At 36.4% G+C, this 18,034-nt stretch overlaps 1 protein-coding gene across 7 annotated transcripts in view; it reads left to right on the forward strand.

The window, feature by feature from the left end:
* Window positions 1–18,034, forward strand: part of LOC139982340 (epidermal growth factor receptor kinase substrate 8-like) — an 81,530-nt gene that overhangs the window by 14,379 nt on the left and 49,117 nt on the right. For 6 of the 7 annotated variants that reach the window (XM_071995064.1, XM_071995061.1, XM_071995059.1 and 3 more), the window contains exons 2-4: window positions 10,977–11,116; window positions 11,391–11,734; window positions 13,805–13,893. In XM_071995064.1, the coding sequence (XP_071851165.1) occupies window positions 11,046–11,116; window positions 11,391–11,734; window positions 13,805–13,893 (504 nt within the window). In that variant the 5' untranslated portion in view covers window positions 10,977–11,045. Of the gene's footprint in view, window positions 1–1,296; window positions 1,726–10,976; window positions 11,117–11,390; window positions 11,735–13,804; window positions 13,894–18,034 lie in introns of those variants that run through there. The other variant, XM_071995060.1, reaches the window with a different exon arrangement.

The following is an 18,034-nucleotide window of genomic DNA, read 5'->3' on the forward strand; positions in this document are numbered from 1 at the left end:
GAAGTACTATGGTCGCTTAGCCAATCTGCCCCATATTCAGTACATTTGTAGTGTGTGATAATCTTATTCAAAATCTGTTGAAATTTATTCAAAAGCTCTATTTGTTTCCGAGATACATTTTTGAAGTTCTGAGAAATCTGGGAAACTCATTAAATATGTGCAAACTACAGTATGACGTGGAGTGTTGCGCTCATCAAAATTTATTATTTTAGCCGTTAATTAGTTAATCCCTAATTAAAAGCCCACATATATCATTTAAATAATGTGACATCTGTCCTCTTTTGCAAAGAAGACAAATATATCCAAAATGTCACCTTAGGCCACAAACCTGAGTTCAGTGTCCTTGAAACGAAGGAATTGTGAACATTAACATAACACAGATTAAGAAGTCATGACCCTTTACATCATCAATGTGCTAATTCTAATTAGCTAATTGTTTATTCATTAATATCACCAGAATTAAGAAAAGACCTATATGAAATAATCAATCTTTGATGGATTTTGATGGCAGTTGCAGCTATTTTCATGATTTCCAATGCCTATTTTCTAGGACAATATTGTTCAAAGGTGACCATATACCTTTTAAACTACCTTACAGTGTTGGGCACACTGCACTTGAGGTTGCTCTCTGCACACAGTACAGTCAGGGAGTTGTTCCATAACAACTCCCTGGTACAGTACTGTACACAGTACAGTACATTAAAGCACACAGTACAGTACATAGTACAGCACACAGTACAGCACACAGTACAGCCCACAGTACAGTACACAGTACAGTACATAGTACAGTACACAGTACGGCACACAGCACAGTACAGTACATAGTACAGTACAGTACACAGTACATACTACAGTACACAGTACATACTACAGTACACAGTACATACTACAGTACACAGTACACAGTATAACACATAGTACAGTACACAGTACAGTACAGTACACAGTACAGTACATAGTACAGTACAGTACACAGTACATACTACAGTACACAGTACATACTACAGTACACAGTACATACTACAGTACACAGTACACAGTATAACACATAGTACAGTACACAGTACAGTACAGTACACAGTACAGTACATAGTACAGTACATAGTACAGTACATAGTACAGTACACAGTACATAGTACAGTACATAGTACAGTACATAGTACAGTACACAGTTCAGTACACAGTACACAGTACACAGTACTTACATAGTGCAGTACCTTTAAGGTTTACAGTGGGAGTTCCTTTAATTACACTATCCAGTGTTTGTGTGTTCTCCTTTTAGAAGAGGTTCTTCAGTTGGTGTATTACACATACTAACAGCAAACAAACCTTTGGAGTTTGTACACTAGGTGTGTTGCAGAGTGCATTGGAACAGCAATAGACCACCGGTTAGAGCCGCAGTACGATTTGTTTACAGAACCGATAACCATCGTTGGAGAATTTATGGGACCACCTTATGCAACCAGTTAGTGGGGTTAATGTTAGTCTGTAAGTAAGCATTGAGTAGCTAGCCCGTTACACGGTACTACGAGCCAGCGACCACAGACTGGAAGACACAAACACCAGATAACAATACCGTTCATAAGTAGTCATTGTTCTACGGAGGAGTTTTCAGCTACCTCTAAAACAGGATTAAATCTTTTTAATGCCCGAAGGAATCTAACGGTTTTAAGTCAGAAAGAGTTGTGAAGTTACAGTGGTTTTTAAAGTGTTTTGATATTAAAGGTATGTATACAACCATCTCATTTTTGAAATTAACTTCTGGTGATTTTTTTAAGTTAAGTCAATGATCCTCTCTAAAAAGGTGCTGTATTGGTGGAAAGTCCCAAATCAACGAGTAGATCTCCTGTGCATGCATACACATGAATGTACTCTATGGGAATACTGTGCATGATAATAACTTTGGTTGCTAAAACTTGCGCTGGAAACCCGACCAGCATTGTTTTCTGCTGTTTTTGATGATCGGAACACAAAGTAATTGTTTGTCTTGACCAAGAGCCAAATGGTACCACTTTAGGAGATCAATTAGCTGACCTAATTAAATATTGATCTGTTATCCATAACAGGGCATGCTGGCTGGTGGCTTTGATAAGTTTAAGTAGATCATCTTGGAATTCGTGATGATCGAGGGAACAACAATCGTCTCGAAAATCTTGTAATCATCTAAAAACAAAATTTAATATCATTGGTTTTGACAATCTCTGTGATTTTTTTGACATAGAAATGATATGTATGTAGAAAGGGAACATATTACAAATATACTTTTTTAACCTAATTAATTGGAAGATCATAGAATATATATCACTACTTTCAACAAATAATTTTGTTATGTACACCAACCTTGCTATAGAATCAAAAGACAAAATGAAATCATCATTAAAATTGTTTTTTGGGTTGAAATTTATTCCATAAAAATTAATAGTTTCTAAAGGTGATTATAGCATGGGAAGGGAGAAGGGAATTTTACTTCGATCTTTGCTTACCTGTCTCCCCACAACCTCAGCACTCTCGTTATACCGTGTCTAGAACGAACTGGCAACATTTTTAACTCTGCGCGCACTCTATATCAGAGCTGTAGTAATAATAATAATAATAATAATAAATGAGACTTATAGCGCCAAATCAGTAGACAAAAGTCACTGCTCAAGGCACTTAAATACAAAGAAAGCAAATTAATTTACAAAAGAACAAGTGAAAAGATGGGTCTTTTAAGTAGACTTTTGAATGTAGAAAGTTTAGAGCATGTTCGAATGTGATCTGGTAACTTGTTCCAGAGATAAGAGCCAGAGTATTTGAAGCTAGAACTGTAACCATAGGTCTTCAAGCGGGGGTTTGGGAACAGTTAAATAGAGTTTGTTGGAGGAACGAAGTGTGCAAGTTGGAATATATGGCAAGAGAAGTTGCGAGAGGTACACAGGCTGTTCTACATGATGAGTAGGGTGCATAGTTACATGATACATCCTAAATCCATGGGGTCAGATCTAGTCCAGGCCCATTCTCGACCGAGTTCCAAGTCAAGAGAAACTGAGTCCGAGTCTGGCCGGAACGCAAAATAATACTGTCAGAACTTTGTTAAATGACAGCTAAGAGAGACATGGCCGAGTGGCCTAGATACGTACTGTACCTGCAGGTGTGTCTCTATGGCATTTAAAGGCATTGAAGACTCGCCCCAAACCGCGTGCGGCCATCTGAAATGTTAATTTTCTGTTACTCGCAAGTGACGTTTTGTTCGTGTCACTACAAAATGCAGACAGTAATGAAATGTGATACCTTGTTATCTTTAGCTGGACCTGAGATGTCCATCGCTGTATTATTTGTATACTGTGCTGTGGGTATTGACCGCAGCTGTATGTACTGACTGTACACTAGTGTCTAATTACCGACGGTAGCAAGCTGTGTGTGTATTTTCTGGGATCGATGGTGGTGTCTAACACTTCTGTTACACCTCATTTGAAACTAGGTCAGATTACCGGCATTAGATGTTTCTTTTTGCACGAGTCTTCACACCCTTTAATCAGCATAGATGTCTTGATATCACAAAGAAAGAAAATAACTTTCCAGTAAAGAAAAAACAAAAGCCCCCTCCTACCAACCCCGCCCCCTCCCAAAAAAAAAAAACCTATTAATAATATCCCTTCCCCCAAATGAAAAGTTGAGTACTCTCTCTGCTTTTGGCTTTTACAGTACATCACAGCTCACTTTTGAGTTAATTACTTATGCATCTAGGTATGACTTTTACAAAACTGTTCACTCTCATCTAGTTACTTAGCTTTCTTTTGAATATTGAGTGCTTCTTTTAATGGATGCAATAACCTAGAAACTATGTAAAAAACAAACAGAATTTTTGAATATTGTCGATTCTGCACTCTACTGTACAGGTTACTGTATATACATGAATACATGCAGTCATATCGACATATTATATACAGTACAGTTATATGTTAGGTCTTGATTATATGCTAGCATATGATGACATCTACATCATTCCAATTATTCTTGGCATGTTATATAGTAGCAATCTTAGATCAATAATTATGATAAAAAGCCAATGAGCAATAACACTTAAAAAGATTTATATTGACTAAATAATGTGTTTGGAATTAGTTTTTAAAGTACTTGATACAGGTAACTGACTAGTGTAACTAGTACACTTAGAAACTGAGTTATATTGTGTTTGGAGTCAACTTAAAGTATTTGATACTGGTAACAGGAAAACTAGTATATACACTTGGAACTGAGTAATTATGTGTTTGGAATTAGTTTCAAGTACTTGATACAGGTAACAGGTAAACTACAGTAGTACACTTAGAACCAGTTGATAAATTTTCAGTGTCACATAATATTAATTTCCACAGCACTTCAGATATCAATTCTGTATACAGTGTGTTATAATATATATGTATAGTAAATATAGTCATCAATTTTGCATATACACATGTACAGTATAGTGTGTTATAATAACAGTATAGGTATCAATTCCGCATGTATAGTGTGCAATAATAACAGTAAATGCATAAATTCAGCATGCATGTATTAGTGTGTTATAATAACAGTATAGGTATCAATTCTGCATGTATATTGGGCAATAATAACAGTAAATGCATAAATTCAGCATGCATGTATTAGTGTGTTATAATAACAGGTATAGGTATCAATTCTGCATGTATATTGGGCAATAATAACAGTTTAGGCATCAATTCCGCATGTATTAGTGTGTTATAATAACAGTATAGAGCTCTATCAATTCTGCATACATGTATAGTGTGCAATAATAACAGTTTAGGCATCTATTCCGCATGTATTAGTGTGTTATAAAAATAGTATGGCATCAATTCCGTCTATATAGTGTGTTATAAAAAGAAACAATTCCGCATAGTGTGGAATAATAACAGTATCTAGGGATCAATTCCGCATAAAGTGTGTTATAATTACAGTACATGTTGTCATACACATTGTACTATATATATCGCTGTGTATGTACATGTACAGAACTTTTGTTTAAATTACTATACTGGTTTCACACAGCAGGTATGTAGAGCTTTGGTAGTACTGCTGAGCTGCAACCCTGAAAATTAATTGCTAAAATATGTAAGTTACGATATATGAAGACCATATATAACTATGTGTACGTGCGTGTATACAGTATGTACAGCTAACTATCAGTATTGAAGTATGCTTGTATAATATCACGGATGGAAATATTAACGGGTCGATTAAATATTAAAAAATTATGTACCTAAGATCTTTATTATATTAAAGTTATTCTCTTCTTGGCATTTAAAAACTGTTGCGAGATGAGGCTCTCAATTTCAAGGTGAACAGTCAGTACATGCACATGTATACTGTAGTTAAATTGATATCTTCTGTGAAAGACTGATGCATTTGTACTTGCGCCATGTATTTGGTGTTGTTTTACTGCGTAGGTTTATTTCCATGAACCTAGATCTATATACTGTACATGTATGTATTAGATGTATAAAGCACTTTGTCACTAATACTTAAAATTTTGTTCACGATTGTATTGTTGATTTGCCTAAGTTGTGAATTACATTTTATGGCATGATTGAACAACAATTTACAATAAAAAACAAATAAAAAGAAAGAAAAAAGGTTAAAAAATATATATATAAAAAAATTTTTTTAATTGATTTTTCTTCTTAAATTGATTGTAGACAGTTGGTGGGTGGTACGGTCTGTTACCCTGGAAAATATAGTGAATAGGGAAAAAATGTTAAAAAGAAAAAGAAAAAAAAATAAGAAAAGAAAATTTGGCATAGTTTAAAATTTGGGAAAAACTGCTTGATTGGCACAAACTTACCTTGCAATACAACTTAACATATGTAGATACAGCGTTATTTCCACACCATTATGCGATTAGGTTGGCTCGTATTCAGAAACTTATATTTAGTGTTCACATTTTTTGGTTTCCCAAAATGGAAAATTATGGAGCCAGTCTTACCGACCATGAAAAATTGTGAGGGGACCGCGGATTGCATAGTGGGGCAATGACTATAACACGGATCGCAAAGTCGTTACTTACTCATTACAGTTAGATTCGTCCAACACAGCAGGATATGGAAATGTTTATGTTGTACTCATAGCCGAAGCCAAAGTGAATTAAGGTCAGGTCACACACTTAGGGTCTAAATGCATGCTAACTTCTTCACAACTGCCCTCACTACCGCCCTCACTACCGCCCTCACTACCGCCCTCACTACGGCCCTTACTACCTTTAAGGGGACATGTCACTGTAGCTTTGATTTGTACTATGGTTCCTGTGTAAAAGAACTGAGCTATGTACATCTTTGATTTGTACTGGACATATAGTAATCTGGCCATTTTGCATAGTGTTTTGTGATATACATACATCACAAGATAAAATATTCCCTTTCTTTGTATATTTATCTGCAACATTTGAAGTATACACGTATAAACTAGGAGTACACATTGGCTGACACCCATTCTGAAGGCTCACAAGTACAGTACATTTCCAGGGTGATTTGCATTGACTGGAACCTCATTGGCTTTACAAAATGCTCTTGTTATGCAATCCTGTTTGATGTCACATGATGTTGCATGAATGGTATGCATGAATGGTTGCATGAATTGTATTGTCACATGAATTGTATGCAAAGTTAATATGAATTTACTTTATTCCTTTCTGACCCATCTCCTATATATTTCTAATGGGATTTAGACAACTTTAAAAATACCTTTATTTTTGCTGAGTGACTGAGTCTCCTTTTAATTTTGAGAATAAAGTTGTTGCATTCGTTACGACGTATGTGTGTGGTCTTACATAAATGTGTGTCCTAAGGCTTTGCAGACCGAGATAATAATAATATTCAGATTTATATCCGATTTTATATAATAACATTAAACATTTAAGTAATATTTTAATGTAATATCCACGGATAACGGTCTCAAGGCTCATCACAATATTACCCCGGTCAATGATTACCTGTCAAACATAGAGACAATCCCTCCACATGGCAGCAACTAAACAGCGCCAAACTGACATTTTTATCTCACAGGTCCCCATTTATACACCTGGGTGAAGAGAGGCAATGGAGATAAAGTGCCTTGCCCAAGGACAAAACGCAATGATCTGTCCAGGACTCGAACCTGCAAACCTTCGATCACAAGTCCACTTTACCACAATGCCCTCGCATGTCATGCGTGATGTTTTTAACTGCTAACATACATATAGCCATTAAGTATGACAGTGGTTAATTGGATGTCTATAATCTAATTGTGCACTAGCATGCACAGTAAGAAAATACAGTACCTCCCCCCCAAAAAAATATGAAAAAGAAAAAAACTGGAAAATATAGAAGTAATTCTAATAAAAATGCAATAAAATACGCACATATACTGTACTAGAAATTGCTTCCTGTTAGTTTAGTTGGCAAAAAAAAACAGGAAAAAACCTGGAAGATCGAGATGTAATTATTGTATTCCGGGAGTAAAATACATATTTACTGTACTAGACATTGCTTCCTGTTAGTTTAGTTCCTAATGCGTCATTAAACGACCTTGCACGTTGTGATTACAGTCCGTTGACGTTAAATGTAAAACAAACACAAACTGTACACTCTATATGTACAGGAGTATCGATAAGGAAAATGTTTATCTAAAATTAATCAAAGACTGCGTTCGAAGATCATCTGTAATGTACTTGTTGTAGGCTTCGGTTAAAGAGTGTGCCGTTCAGGGGAAATAATTATAAATAGTGGATTACGTCTTCGGTGACTCTTTATAGAATTAGAAAGCAGCAGAAATACAGATCTCTGTAACACAGCTTGGTAGAGTATCTATGTACAACAACAATCGATGAAGATGGACTGGTAGAATCGATAGGGGAAACGTCTCTCCTTTAACAGTTAGCTGTACTTTATAGAAAACTACCCCCTCCCCCCACCCTTACCCTTACCCTAGGTTCACTTTTACAATATCTTAGCTTCTTGCACAGACAGGAAGTAGTCCTGTACAGTACTGTACCTGGTATTTCACACTTAATGATAACGATTATCAATAGTTTCTAATTAGTTAGTACTTTTTTGAAAATCTTGTGTTGGATCATTTACCATTTGTTGCGGTATATTCCACTATTGAGGGAGGGGTGTCTTGTATAAATTTGTATGGAATCTACTGTAAAACAGTCATTTTTTTTTGTCATTCTCAAATTATTTTGAGAACGACACTTCACATCCTAGACATATTGAGTTTAGCGAATTAATACTTATATATATTATCATTAATCCCTAACCTACTGTATGCCGAGCTTTTACCATCGTTAAACTTGACGCCAACCTATTATCGAATGGTATAGTCTAAAGTTAAACAGACAGGTCGATGAATGCATGGGACATGATCGTCTTTGGTTGATACCATTTGATTATGATGGTAAATAGTTCGTTGAAGCTCTCAATTTACCTGTCTCCTCACAACATTTGCACTCTCACTCCACTTTGACTAAGAGTTGAACCGGTAACCGTTTTAGCACTGTGCAACCTTCAGGACACATTGAAACACGTTTAAAAGCAGTCTATAGCTGTCTCTAGTTGTCTTAACTGTTAAAGTCATGGTAGCCGAGCTGTTCTTTGTCTGTCATTAACAAACGAAATAGCATCATTTCACTATAAAATGATGAATAAAAAAATGAAAAGAACAGAAGAAAACACTTGGATGATATGTACGCTTTATATAATAATAATAAAAATAATAATAATAATAATAATAATAATAATAATACATAATAATAATATATAATTTTTATATGCATTAAGCACATCAATTGAATAACTTTTAGTTTGTCAACACTTTGAACTCAATGACATAACGCCTTATAATTATAGAATTATATGTCCCCAATTTCTTTTTTAAGGCTTTCTATAAAATAAATACCAACATTTGATGGGCATTCTTGACCAGTTTCAATAACACCCATTAACCAATTGAATTTTTAAATTACGCACTGTTCTTTAATACACTCTGTCATTTAATTCCCCCTCCCCCCTCCCCCCCCCCCTCATTTAATGGATTTATTACTCTAACTCAGGATGTTGGTCACCAGTCCCGTTAGACCCTACGTGCCACCAGTTCTGTTGTTATGTAAATAGGGATATCGGTTAATGGCTGTTAGGTCAATACAGGAAGGAGTAAAGGGCTCGCTTTAATCACCACTTTAACTTTAGAGAGCAGTTTTTAATCTCATTATAAAGACCTTCAGTGTTAAGTTACCAAACATGCTAGAATGTATATACTGTAATATAGTTTGTCACCTGTATTCAAAATTTACATGTACTTGTAATTAATTTCCTCGGTTTTCCGTCAGTTAATCCAATGTTTTCATTTTTCAACGGGGGAGGTGGATGGGAAATGGGAGGAGGGAAGGATCAGATGTGTAATCATGAGCCTTTACTTAATAGCAAACATATAGCATAGCATATCATATATAGCATATATAGCAAACATATATCAAACATAGCATATTGCATATATATAGCAAACAGATAGCAAACAACCACTGTAGCTAGCCTCCTTGCTTGTTCAAATGATGTATGCAATACCAATATTATCTAATTGGAAACTTTGGTGTAAAAAATACAATTACCCATGATGCAAATTAGGTTATTTCCCCTCTTTCTGTGTTCTCTAATTCATTTTTTTACCACATATACGCATACATATACATCAGTTTGTAACTTTACATTATTACTGTACATAGCAAACCACTAGCTGGCCTCCTTAACTTGTTCAAATGTTATATGTAAATTTATGCAATATCACTGTATATCCACTTTGTGACTTTGGTGTAACACACAATTTCCCATGATGCAAATTAGGTTATTTCCCCTCTTTCTGTGTTCTCTAATTCTTTTTTTTACCTCATACAAATACATATCATTTTGTTAGTTACATTATTACATAGCAAACCAACAGCTGGCCTTCTTAACTTGTTCAAATGTTTTGTGCACATGCAATACCATTATCACTGTATATAGTATATCCACTTTGTGACTTAACTTTGGTGTAACACACAATTTCCCATGATGCAAATTAGGTTATTTCCCCTCTTTCTCCATTCTCTAGAGTTGCATATTTTTGACCATATATGATTTACACACATAGCAATGCTGATCACAACAATCCTGTAGATTTAATATCTGAAAAGTCCCGAGGAAAGTTGATTATTTATTGATAAAAGAGGAACATATCATATCTGAAGCATCCTGGTGTAATGCAAAATTGATCAATATAGCTACTAACGGATTTAGTTAAGTCGCATGACCACAGACAGACTCGAGCGTAAAATTTCTGACAATATTATATCTGCTTTGCAGGAGTAGTCAGATCCACAGGATCGCTGTCTTTAGTTGTGATACGTGAATCTCCATGGCAACTGGATGCGCATCACACTTTTAGATAGTTAAAGGCATTGAAGACTCCCCCCAAACCGAGTGCGGCCATCTGAAAAAGTTAACTTTCTGTTGCTTGCAAGTGACGTTTTGTTCGTGTCGCTACAAAATGAAACGTGATACCTTGTTATCTTTAGCTGGACCTGAGATGTCCTTCGCTGTAACGTTTGTACACTGTGCTGTGGGTATTGACCGCAGCTGTATGTACTGACTGTACACTAGTGTCTAATTACAGACGAAGCAAGCTATGTGTGTATTTACTGGAATCGATGGTGGTGTGTAACACTTCTGTTACACCTTATTCGAAAATAGGTCAGATTACCGGCATTAGACGTTCCTTTTAGCGCATTCCTCACACCCTTTAAGCTTGTTACAGCATGTTTGATAGGTATTTCCCAATTGTCATCTGGGGATTGGCTAAACTCAAAACTTCCGTTATTATTATTATCATATTGAACCTGTAGTACTGTATTGAGAGCACCAATTGAGTCAATTTATTTTCAAATGAAAAGCCTTTATGAATATTCTTAATTTTGAATTCCTTCCACTTGACAGGTCAATTTGCTGCGCTACAACGAGTCGCACCGATGAACTAGTGGACCCTCCTCGCAGTAGTCGAGAATAATGCCGGGTCACACCGGGGCCTACGGTAGGGAATACCACCAAGAGGCACCGTACACAAATAATAATTACCAGTAAGTCAGTCAGTGAAAGTTGGGCCGGGATACATTACAAACTTGAACTCTCGCTGGTGTTGAGGATATTCAACATTGCACCTCAAGATCATTAAAGATTTATGTACCAAAGAAGAAGAAGAAAAAGTGCAATGGATAACTTGCTATAATTATCCAGGAACCCTGACAAAGTTACCTAAATCCCATCTTTAGTAATAAGTGACCATTTGAGTAATAAGTGACCAATAAGTGACCCAAGTTTTAAACATTACTTTTCTTCTCTTTTGATTTATAGGCATGGCGCCCCTCATGCCCCTATGGGCTATCCTGCCAAGGACTATGGCCAAGTTAACGGCCACGACAGGCTAGCGTCGAGCTTTAATGGCGGATCTGCTGGGAATCCGCAGGGTTACTATGGAGGGTCACCCCACAGACCCTCCAACGGAATTTCACATCCCCCCGACGGCTACGGGCGAGGAAACCAGAATCACAGAAACAGCAGCTACGTCCCTACCAATGGTGCTAATGGCCCTCAGTTCGATGCAGGCTTGGGCCCATCCAGGAAGCAAAGGCCCAAATCTCAAGGGCACCAAAATGGCTCAAACGGAAAGATATCTGGACAGGGGGACATCAACACAGGTGAGTCAGATTGGAGCTTCTACTTCAATTTGCAAATTCAACATCGAATTCGAATTCAACTTCAAATTTATGTTCAAATTCAACATCAAATTCAAGTTCAAGTTCAACATCGATTCAAGTTCAAATTTCAACATCAAATTCAAGTTCAAATTCAACATCCAATGCAACTTAAAGTTCAACATGGAATTTAACATAAAAAATTCAACATCAAATTCAACTTCCGAAGTTGTGAAGAACCAACTTCAAATTAACTTCAACTTAAAATTAACTTTATAAAAGTTCAGCTTCAAATTTAATTTGAAAATTTTCAAGTTTAAGTTTGACGATAAATTTCAGTTTTAATGTCAAATCTCTAAATGAAAACAGTTCTGACTTGGTTTCAAAATGTGCTGGCTCAATTGGATTGGGGGGGGGGGGGCAACAAGGAGGGTGTAATGCCCACCATGTTGGGTACAACAGGGGAGTTGTGCTGGCTCAATTGGATGGTGGGGGGGGGCAACAAGGAGGGTGTAATGACCCATCATGTGGGGTACAATAAGGGAGCTGTGCTGGCTCAATTGGATGGAGGGGGGGGACAACAAGGAGGGTGTGATGACTCATCAGGGGGGTGCAGTTGTAAATGATTGTCATGGCAGCAGAGTAAATAGCATGATCTTAAAATATGAAAATAAGTGACTAAGTTTTTTGGTTACGAAATAAATAAATATGATGGGTTCCAAAGTAGCAAACGAAATTAAATAAATTAATCAAAGCTAAGTGATCATGAATATGCAAATCAGCCGACGGGTAACTGTGACGATGAGTATGCAAAGCAAAAAGAAAACATATCCGTTCACATGTATCTTGTCCTCGTTAACATTCTTTCTTGCCCTGCTTCATGTTCTCCTAATTTTTTGTGTTTTTTGTGCGAACTGTTGAAAAATGTCATTTTCAAGTGTAGTCTGAACAATATTTGAATGATGTAACCCAGGGAACCAACCCTAAATGGCGTGGAGTGTACTCAACTACAGTAGGCATTCCAAAGTTAAAGTCCTAAAATGCAACAACATTTGTTCTGTCACCTACAGTCTGAATAAATAGACAAAGTGCTGCATTAATAATAAAAAAATAAAAATGAATGATAGAAGAAAACCCTCTTACTTCTTTGAAAAATTTTTTTATTTTTTTTATATTTTTATATTTTTTACATATTTTTTGATTCATTTATTTATTTATTTATTTATTTATTTTTTATTTATTTATTTTTGCTTGGCCTAATAGAATTGCAGGTGTGGCATTATGCTTGAAGAAGTACTGTATGAAGTTAATTCAGATCATGTATGTACATAAACACGTGTACATTGCATGATCCAATTAAATGTCTAGCTCGGAATGTTCTGACCTTTCTAGTAGTTCATCGTGAACTAAGCACTGAAATATCGAACTATTTTCAGGTCTGTCGTTCAAACCCGCTCAAAGTAAATATTTGATTATTGTAAAACTGGGGCAGTTTGTGACACTTGGACATTTTTTCTGTTATCTATTTTGCCGAAACAATTTGTCACGTTCTCTTTATTCGTTTTGTGGTTTATTTGTCGTTTTTCGTCGTATTTTCGAGTGTTTACTTTTCACACATTGTTAAACCTACCTGTTCTTTTGGGCTTGTAACTCTTAAAGAGAGAACGACATCAAACTGTCAAGTTCTTAAATATATCAAGCTGAATGGGTAGGAAGTCAATTCATGCAGACATCTTTTAATAGAGGTTATACTGTACGCTGGTTATATGGTGGTCAGCAGGGGTGTGGGGATGGGTATGGTGGTCAGCAGGGGTGTGGGGTGGGTATGGTGGTCTGTAGGTGGGAGATGCCCACTGTTTCTTCTTTTTGGTGTGTTATTTTTTTATTTATTGAAGAATTACAAAGTTTAATTTTTGTTGAACATAACCTTGATTAAATATTTTATAGAATAAATATTTACAAACCTTGGTCCAAGTGACCTATTTCTTTGTGTGTGGACTGATTATTTCATATATATGCAAAGTCTTGCTTTTATGAATATTTCAAAAGGCAAAAAAATTCTCTTTTTTTCAGATTATTTCAGTCACTCTTCGCAGACAACGAGATCGCAGAGCAGTGCTGGGAAATCGGCCGGCTCAGCAGACAGACAATATCATGTTATGGTAAGTACCCCCCCACCTTTGACCTCTTGCTAGGTTCGGGTAATGTCGAACCAAAGCTGTTTTAATCTTCTTTACTTTCTGGAAGTGTGCCATATAAACCCAGGAGAGTAGGTCCATAAATGAATTTTCCGTTGTCTGCTTTGAATTTTTCTGTTTTTGAAGTGTTGAATACACAAAGATAAATGCTGCAGATATGCATGGGTGATTGCGTGGATGTATGTATGGGTGTAGTTATGAATTGGTGTATGTATGTCTGTATGTGTGCGTGTACATATGTATATGTATGTATTTTTGTAAACATGTTATTATGTATGTGACTTCATGCCTTCTTTACTGTACCTCTCTCTAATCTACATGCTCTAACATTTTAAAATACCTCTCTTCTGTGTATTACATTCATGAACCATTGTCCCTCCTCTGTTTATCTCCTACCTCTCCTCTTCCCTTGTTGGTTTCTTTCTTTCTTCTCTCCATCCATTGTCTACTAATCCCCTTACATCTATCTCTTTGTGTTTACCTTGCTCAATATCCGATCTGTATTCTGTGCATGTTTTTGTCCCTTCTGTTACTGTTACTTGTCATTGGATCGAAACGTCAAGCCAACTTACTTTTACACATTCTCTTACACAGGCTCTCTAGTGGATAAGCAGTTTGCTAACAGTTTTATTTTACTTTGATTTTAAAATACCAAAAAATAACATAGATCGGTAACATTTTAACACTATTTCCCCTACGACCCACCTCGGGGGAAGTTTATGAGTCTTTACCAACATTAGGGGTGCAGTTGCGTGACTTATTCGTCATTGCTGTCACTGATTAAAGACAGATTCGGTTGACCTTTGTACTCGAGCAATTCGATAAGGTATAATTAATGAAGCTGCCATTTATGTATGTTGCTATGCCTTATATACTCAATATCATAAAAAAGGGCAAAGACATTGTGATTGAAATACGTACGTGCAGGAAAGTCTTACCGACCTGTGGACTGTTTGGTAAACAGTGACACAAATATGGTGAAGAGAGAAACAGACCTATTTCTTTAACACTGTTGAACTGTTCATGTACTGTAGTACACAGAGGTGGTACATATGTTGTAGCTAAACCAATACACATTGCATGAAAAGTAGAAGGCCTGACTGTCTTTAAATCCTAACAGGATCTTCAGGCATATTTGGTTATTTCTCATTTTACATTCCTGTTGGAAATTTAGTTTCTGCAGATATCAGATCTATCCATATTTGTATTTGTGTTGTTGTTATATTTGAAGAAGATGTGGTTAAGTTGACGACTACTTCAGGCCGACGAAAACAAAATACTCGATTTTACCTTTGCCTCAGGCCCCTCTTGGATACAGGCATGAGCTTTTTCCGCGATTTCGCGGAATATCTGTGATTTCTTTTCTACCTCGGGGACAAAAACTATTATCCTAACACACTGTAGCATACGCAAACTGTAGCCTATACCGCAGGCTCATCCCTGTGGATAGAGACATGAGGTGTTTGACATCCGGCTTTTCCCTCACAAAAGTTTAGAGACCTTTTTTTCAACTGGTTGGTCAATGTTCTAAAATTATGTTGTAAACATATAACCAAAGCAAGTGTGGGAGAGAGAGAAAGAGAGTATGGAAGCTTGTAAAGCCCGGGACCGGGATTGCCTCCTTTTATAGTCCTTACTTAGAATGCTCTCTGTTGACCAGGGCATTTCATACTTTTTCATTAAAAACTGAATATGTAGGTATGCATCCATTGCAATGATTTGAGGAATCATCTAGATACTTTTAGTGGCACCTATCATGCCATTCATCGGCCTCCTAACACTCCACCTCCCCACTCCCCCCCCCCCTCCAAACTCACAATACCCTCAGTGTTGGTCCAGCATAGATCACTCAACCTCTGTTAGCCTTTCCTGCCTATATTGGAACTTTGTTTAAACTTTTAATGTTTACACCCAATTTCCGCTTCCCTACTTGTGAGACAAACAATATTTAGCTAATGTAAGTAAGTGTCTTGCATCTTACACACGTAAGGAGAGATGTCTCACGTTCCAAGCTCTTTGTGCCCATGTACTAACAATTTTTGAAAACAAGAGCTTGTTCTCAGTGCAGATATGTTTTGTCCATCTGTTCCTGTCCTTTGGTCCTTTCTGTTCCTGTCCTTTTGCCCTTTCTGTTCCTGTCCTTTTTTCCTTTCTTCTCCTGTCCTTTTGCCCTTTCTGTTCCTGTCCTTTTTTCCTTTCTTCTCCTGTCCTTTTGCCCTTTCTGTTCCTGTCCTTTTGCCCTTTCTGTTCCTGTCCTTTTGCCCTTTCTGTTCCTGTCCTTTTTTTCCTTTCTTCTCCTGTCCTTTTGTCCTTTCTGTTCCTGTTCTTTGGTCCTTTCTGTTCCTGTCCTTTTGCCCTTTCTGTTCCTGTCCTTTTTTCCTTTCTTCTCCTGTCCTTTTGCCCTTTCTGTTCCTGTCCTTTTTTCCTTTCTTCTCCTGTCCTTTTGCCCTTTCTGTTCCTGTCCTTTTGCCCTTTCTGTTCCTGTCCTTTTGCCCTTTCTGTTCCTGTCCTTTTTTCCTTTCTTCTCCTGTCCTTTTGTCCTTTCTGTTCCTGTTCTTTGGTCCTTTCTTCTCCTGTCCTTTTGTCCTTTCTGTTCCTGTTCTTTGGTCCTTTCTGTTCCTGTCCTTTTGTCCTTTCTGTTCTTGTCCTTTTGTCCTTTCTGTTCCTGTCATTTTGTCCTTTCTGTCCTTTTGTCCTTTCTGTTCCTGTCATTTTGTCCTTTCTGTCCTTTTGTCCTTTCTGTTCCTGTCATTTTGTCCTTTCTGTTCCTGTCCTTTTGTCCATGTGCTCCTGTCCTTTTATCCTACAGTAAGTTCTGTTCCTGTCCTGTTGTCCGTCTGTCCGTCCGTCTGTCCTGTTGTCCGTCTGTCAATCATACAGAGAAGTTGGTCTACCTGTATTTTGTGTGACTTCACCAATTCTCAATTTACATATATATCACTCTGCTGTCATACTTTAATTTCTTTGAAATTGCTAATTTTCACTCCTCTCAAGAAAGATAAGAGATTGTTTTTTCAGTTTGTTCTTTTCATATTTGGCATGGACTTGATATATTATTCTTCGTGAGCAATTTGAGTCACACACAAATTTAGAAATGTTTTTAATTGCCTTTTGTGGTGAATATATAATAGATGAAGTCATTGCACAGCTGCAGTATCACGGCAGGTGTATATATATGATACTACATACAGTAGTTATATAGCATATTAACATAGCTGGACTGTCATTATTCATGTATAATGTTCTTGCTTGTTCAGTTAATTTTCTATTAATGTGTATATTAATTATACATATGTACAGGCTGGCTGCCAATGTTGTTGATAACATACATGTACAAGACTAAACTTTGAACTTTTTGTGGCAATGTTGAAAATAATCAGATAATATTAGACGTTGACGTCTGTGAATAATTAATAATCACATTGTGAAATTTATAGCTAATTTTCTATCAATGTGTACATACATACATGTATGCATGCACAGGTTGGCTGCCAATGTTCAATTCTTTTGATGTTTTGTAACAAGACTAAACTTTAATCTCATTGTGGTAATCTTGAAAGTCAATCAGACAAGTTTTAAACAGTTTTAAACAGTTGATCTATGATCTGTTTGCCTTGAGTATGATGAGAAGGCAAAATAGGGCAAAGTAGGTCAATGACTGAAAAATACCAGTAAAAGTTCTGATTTTTTTTTTTTTTTTAAAGAAATGTTCCTAAATATTTACATACATAATGTCTGATAAAATGTAAAAAGATGTTACATGTACAGTATAGTGTTAGAATGTAGGCGGTAATTGGGTGACAATGGTTATTTAAAATATATCATTCAGATTTTTCAACGTTATTGTCTTATATTCTTCAATATTGTTGACATACAGGTATATCATTATAACATTGACTGTTTTAATGTATAAACAAATTGTATTTGAGGACTGACATGATATTATTAAATGTTACATATTATACAGTATGCTAACTTGGGTACAGGGGTTAGTGGCATAGGGGAAGAATTAGTAATAATAATTAACAGTTCTTATGTAGCACAAATTACAATAAAGTCTCGCCGGGCTGTACTTAACCCTGGTCATTGGTAACTTGTCACACCT

Source organism: Apostichopus japonicus, chromosome 16, assembly GCF_037975245.1.
Source record: "Apostichopus japonicus isolate 1M-3 chromosome 16, ASM3797524v1, whole genome shotgun sequence".
NCBI classification, from domain to species: Eukaryota; Metazoa; Echinodermata; class Holothuroidea; order Aspidochirotida; family Stichopodidae; genus Apostichopus; species Apostichopus japonicus.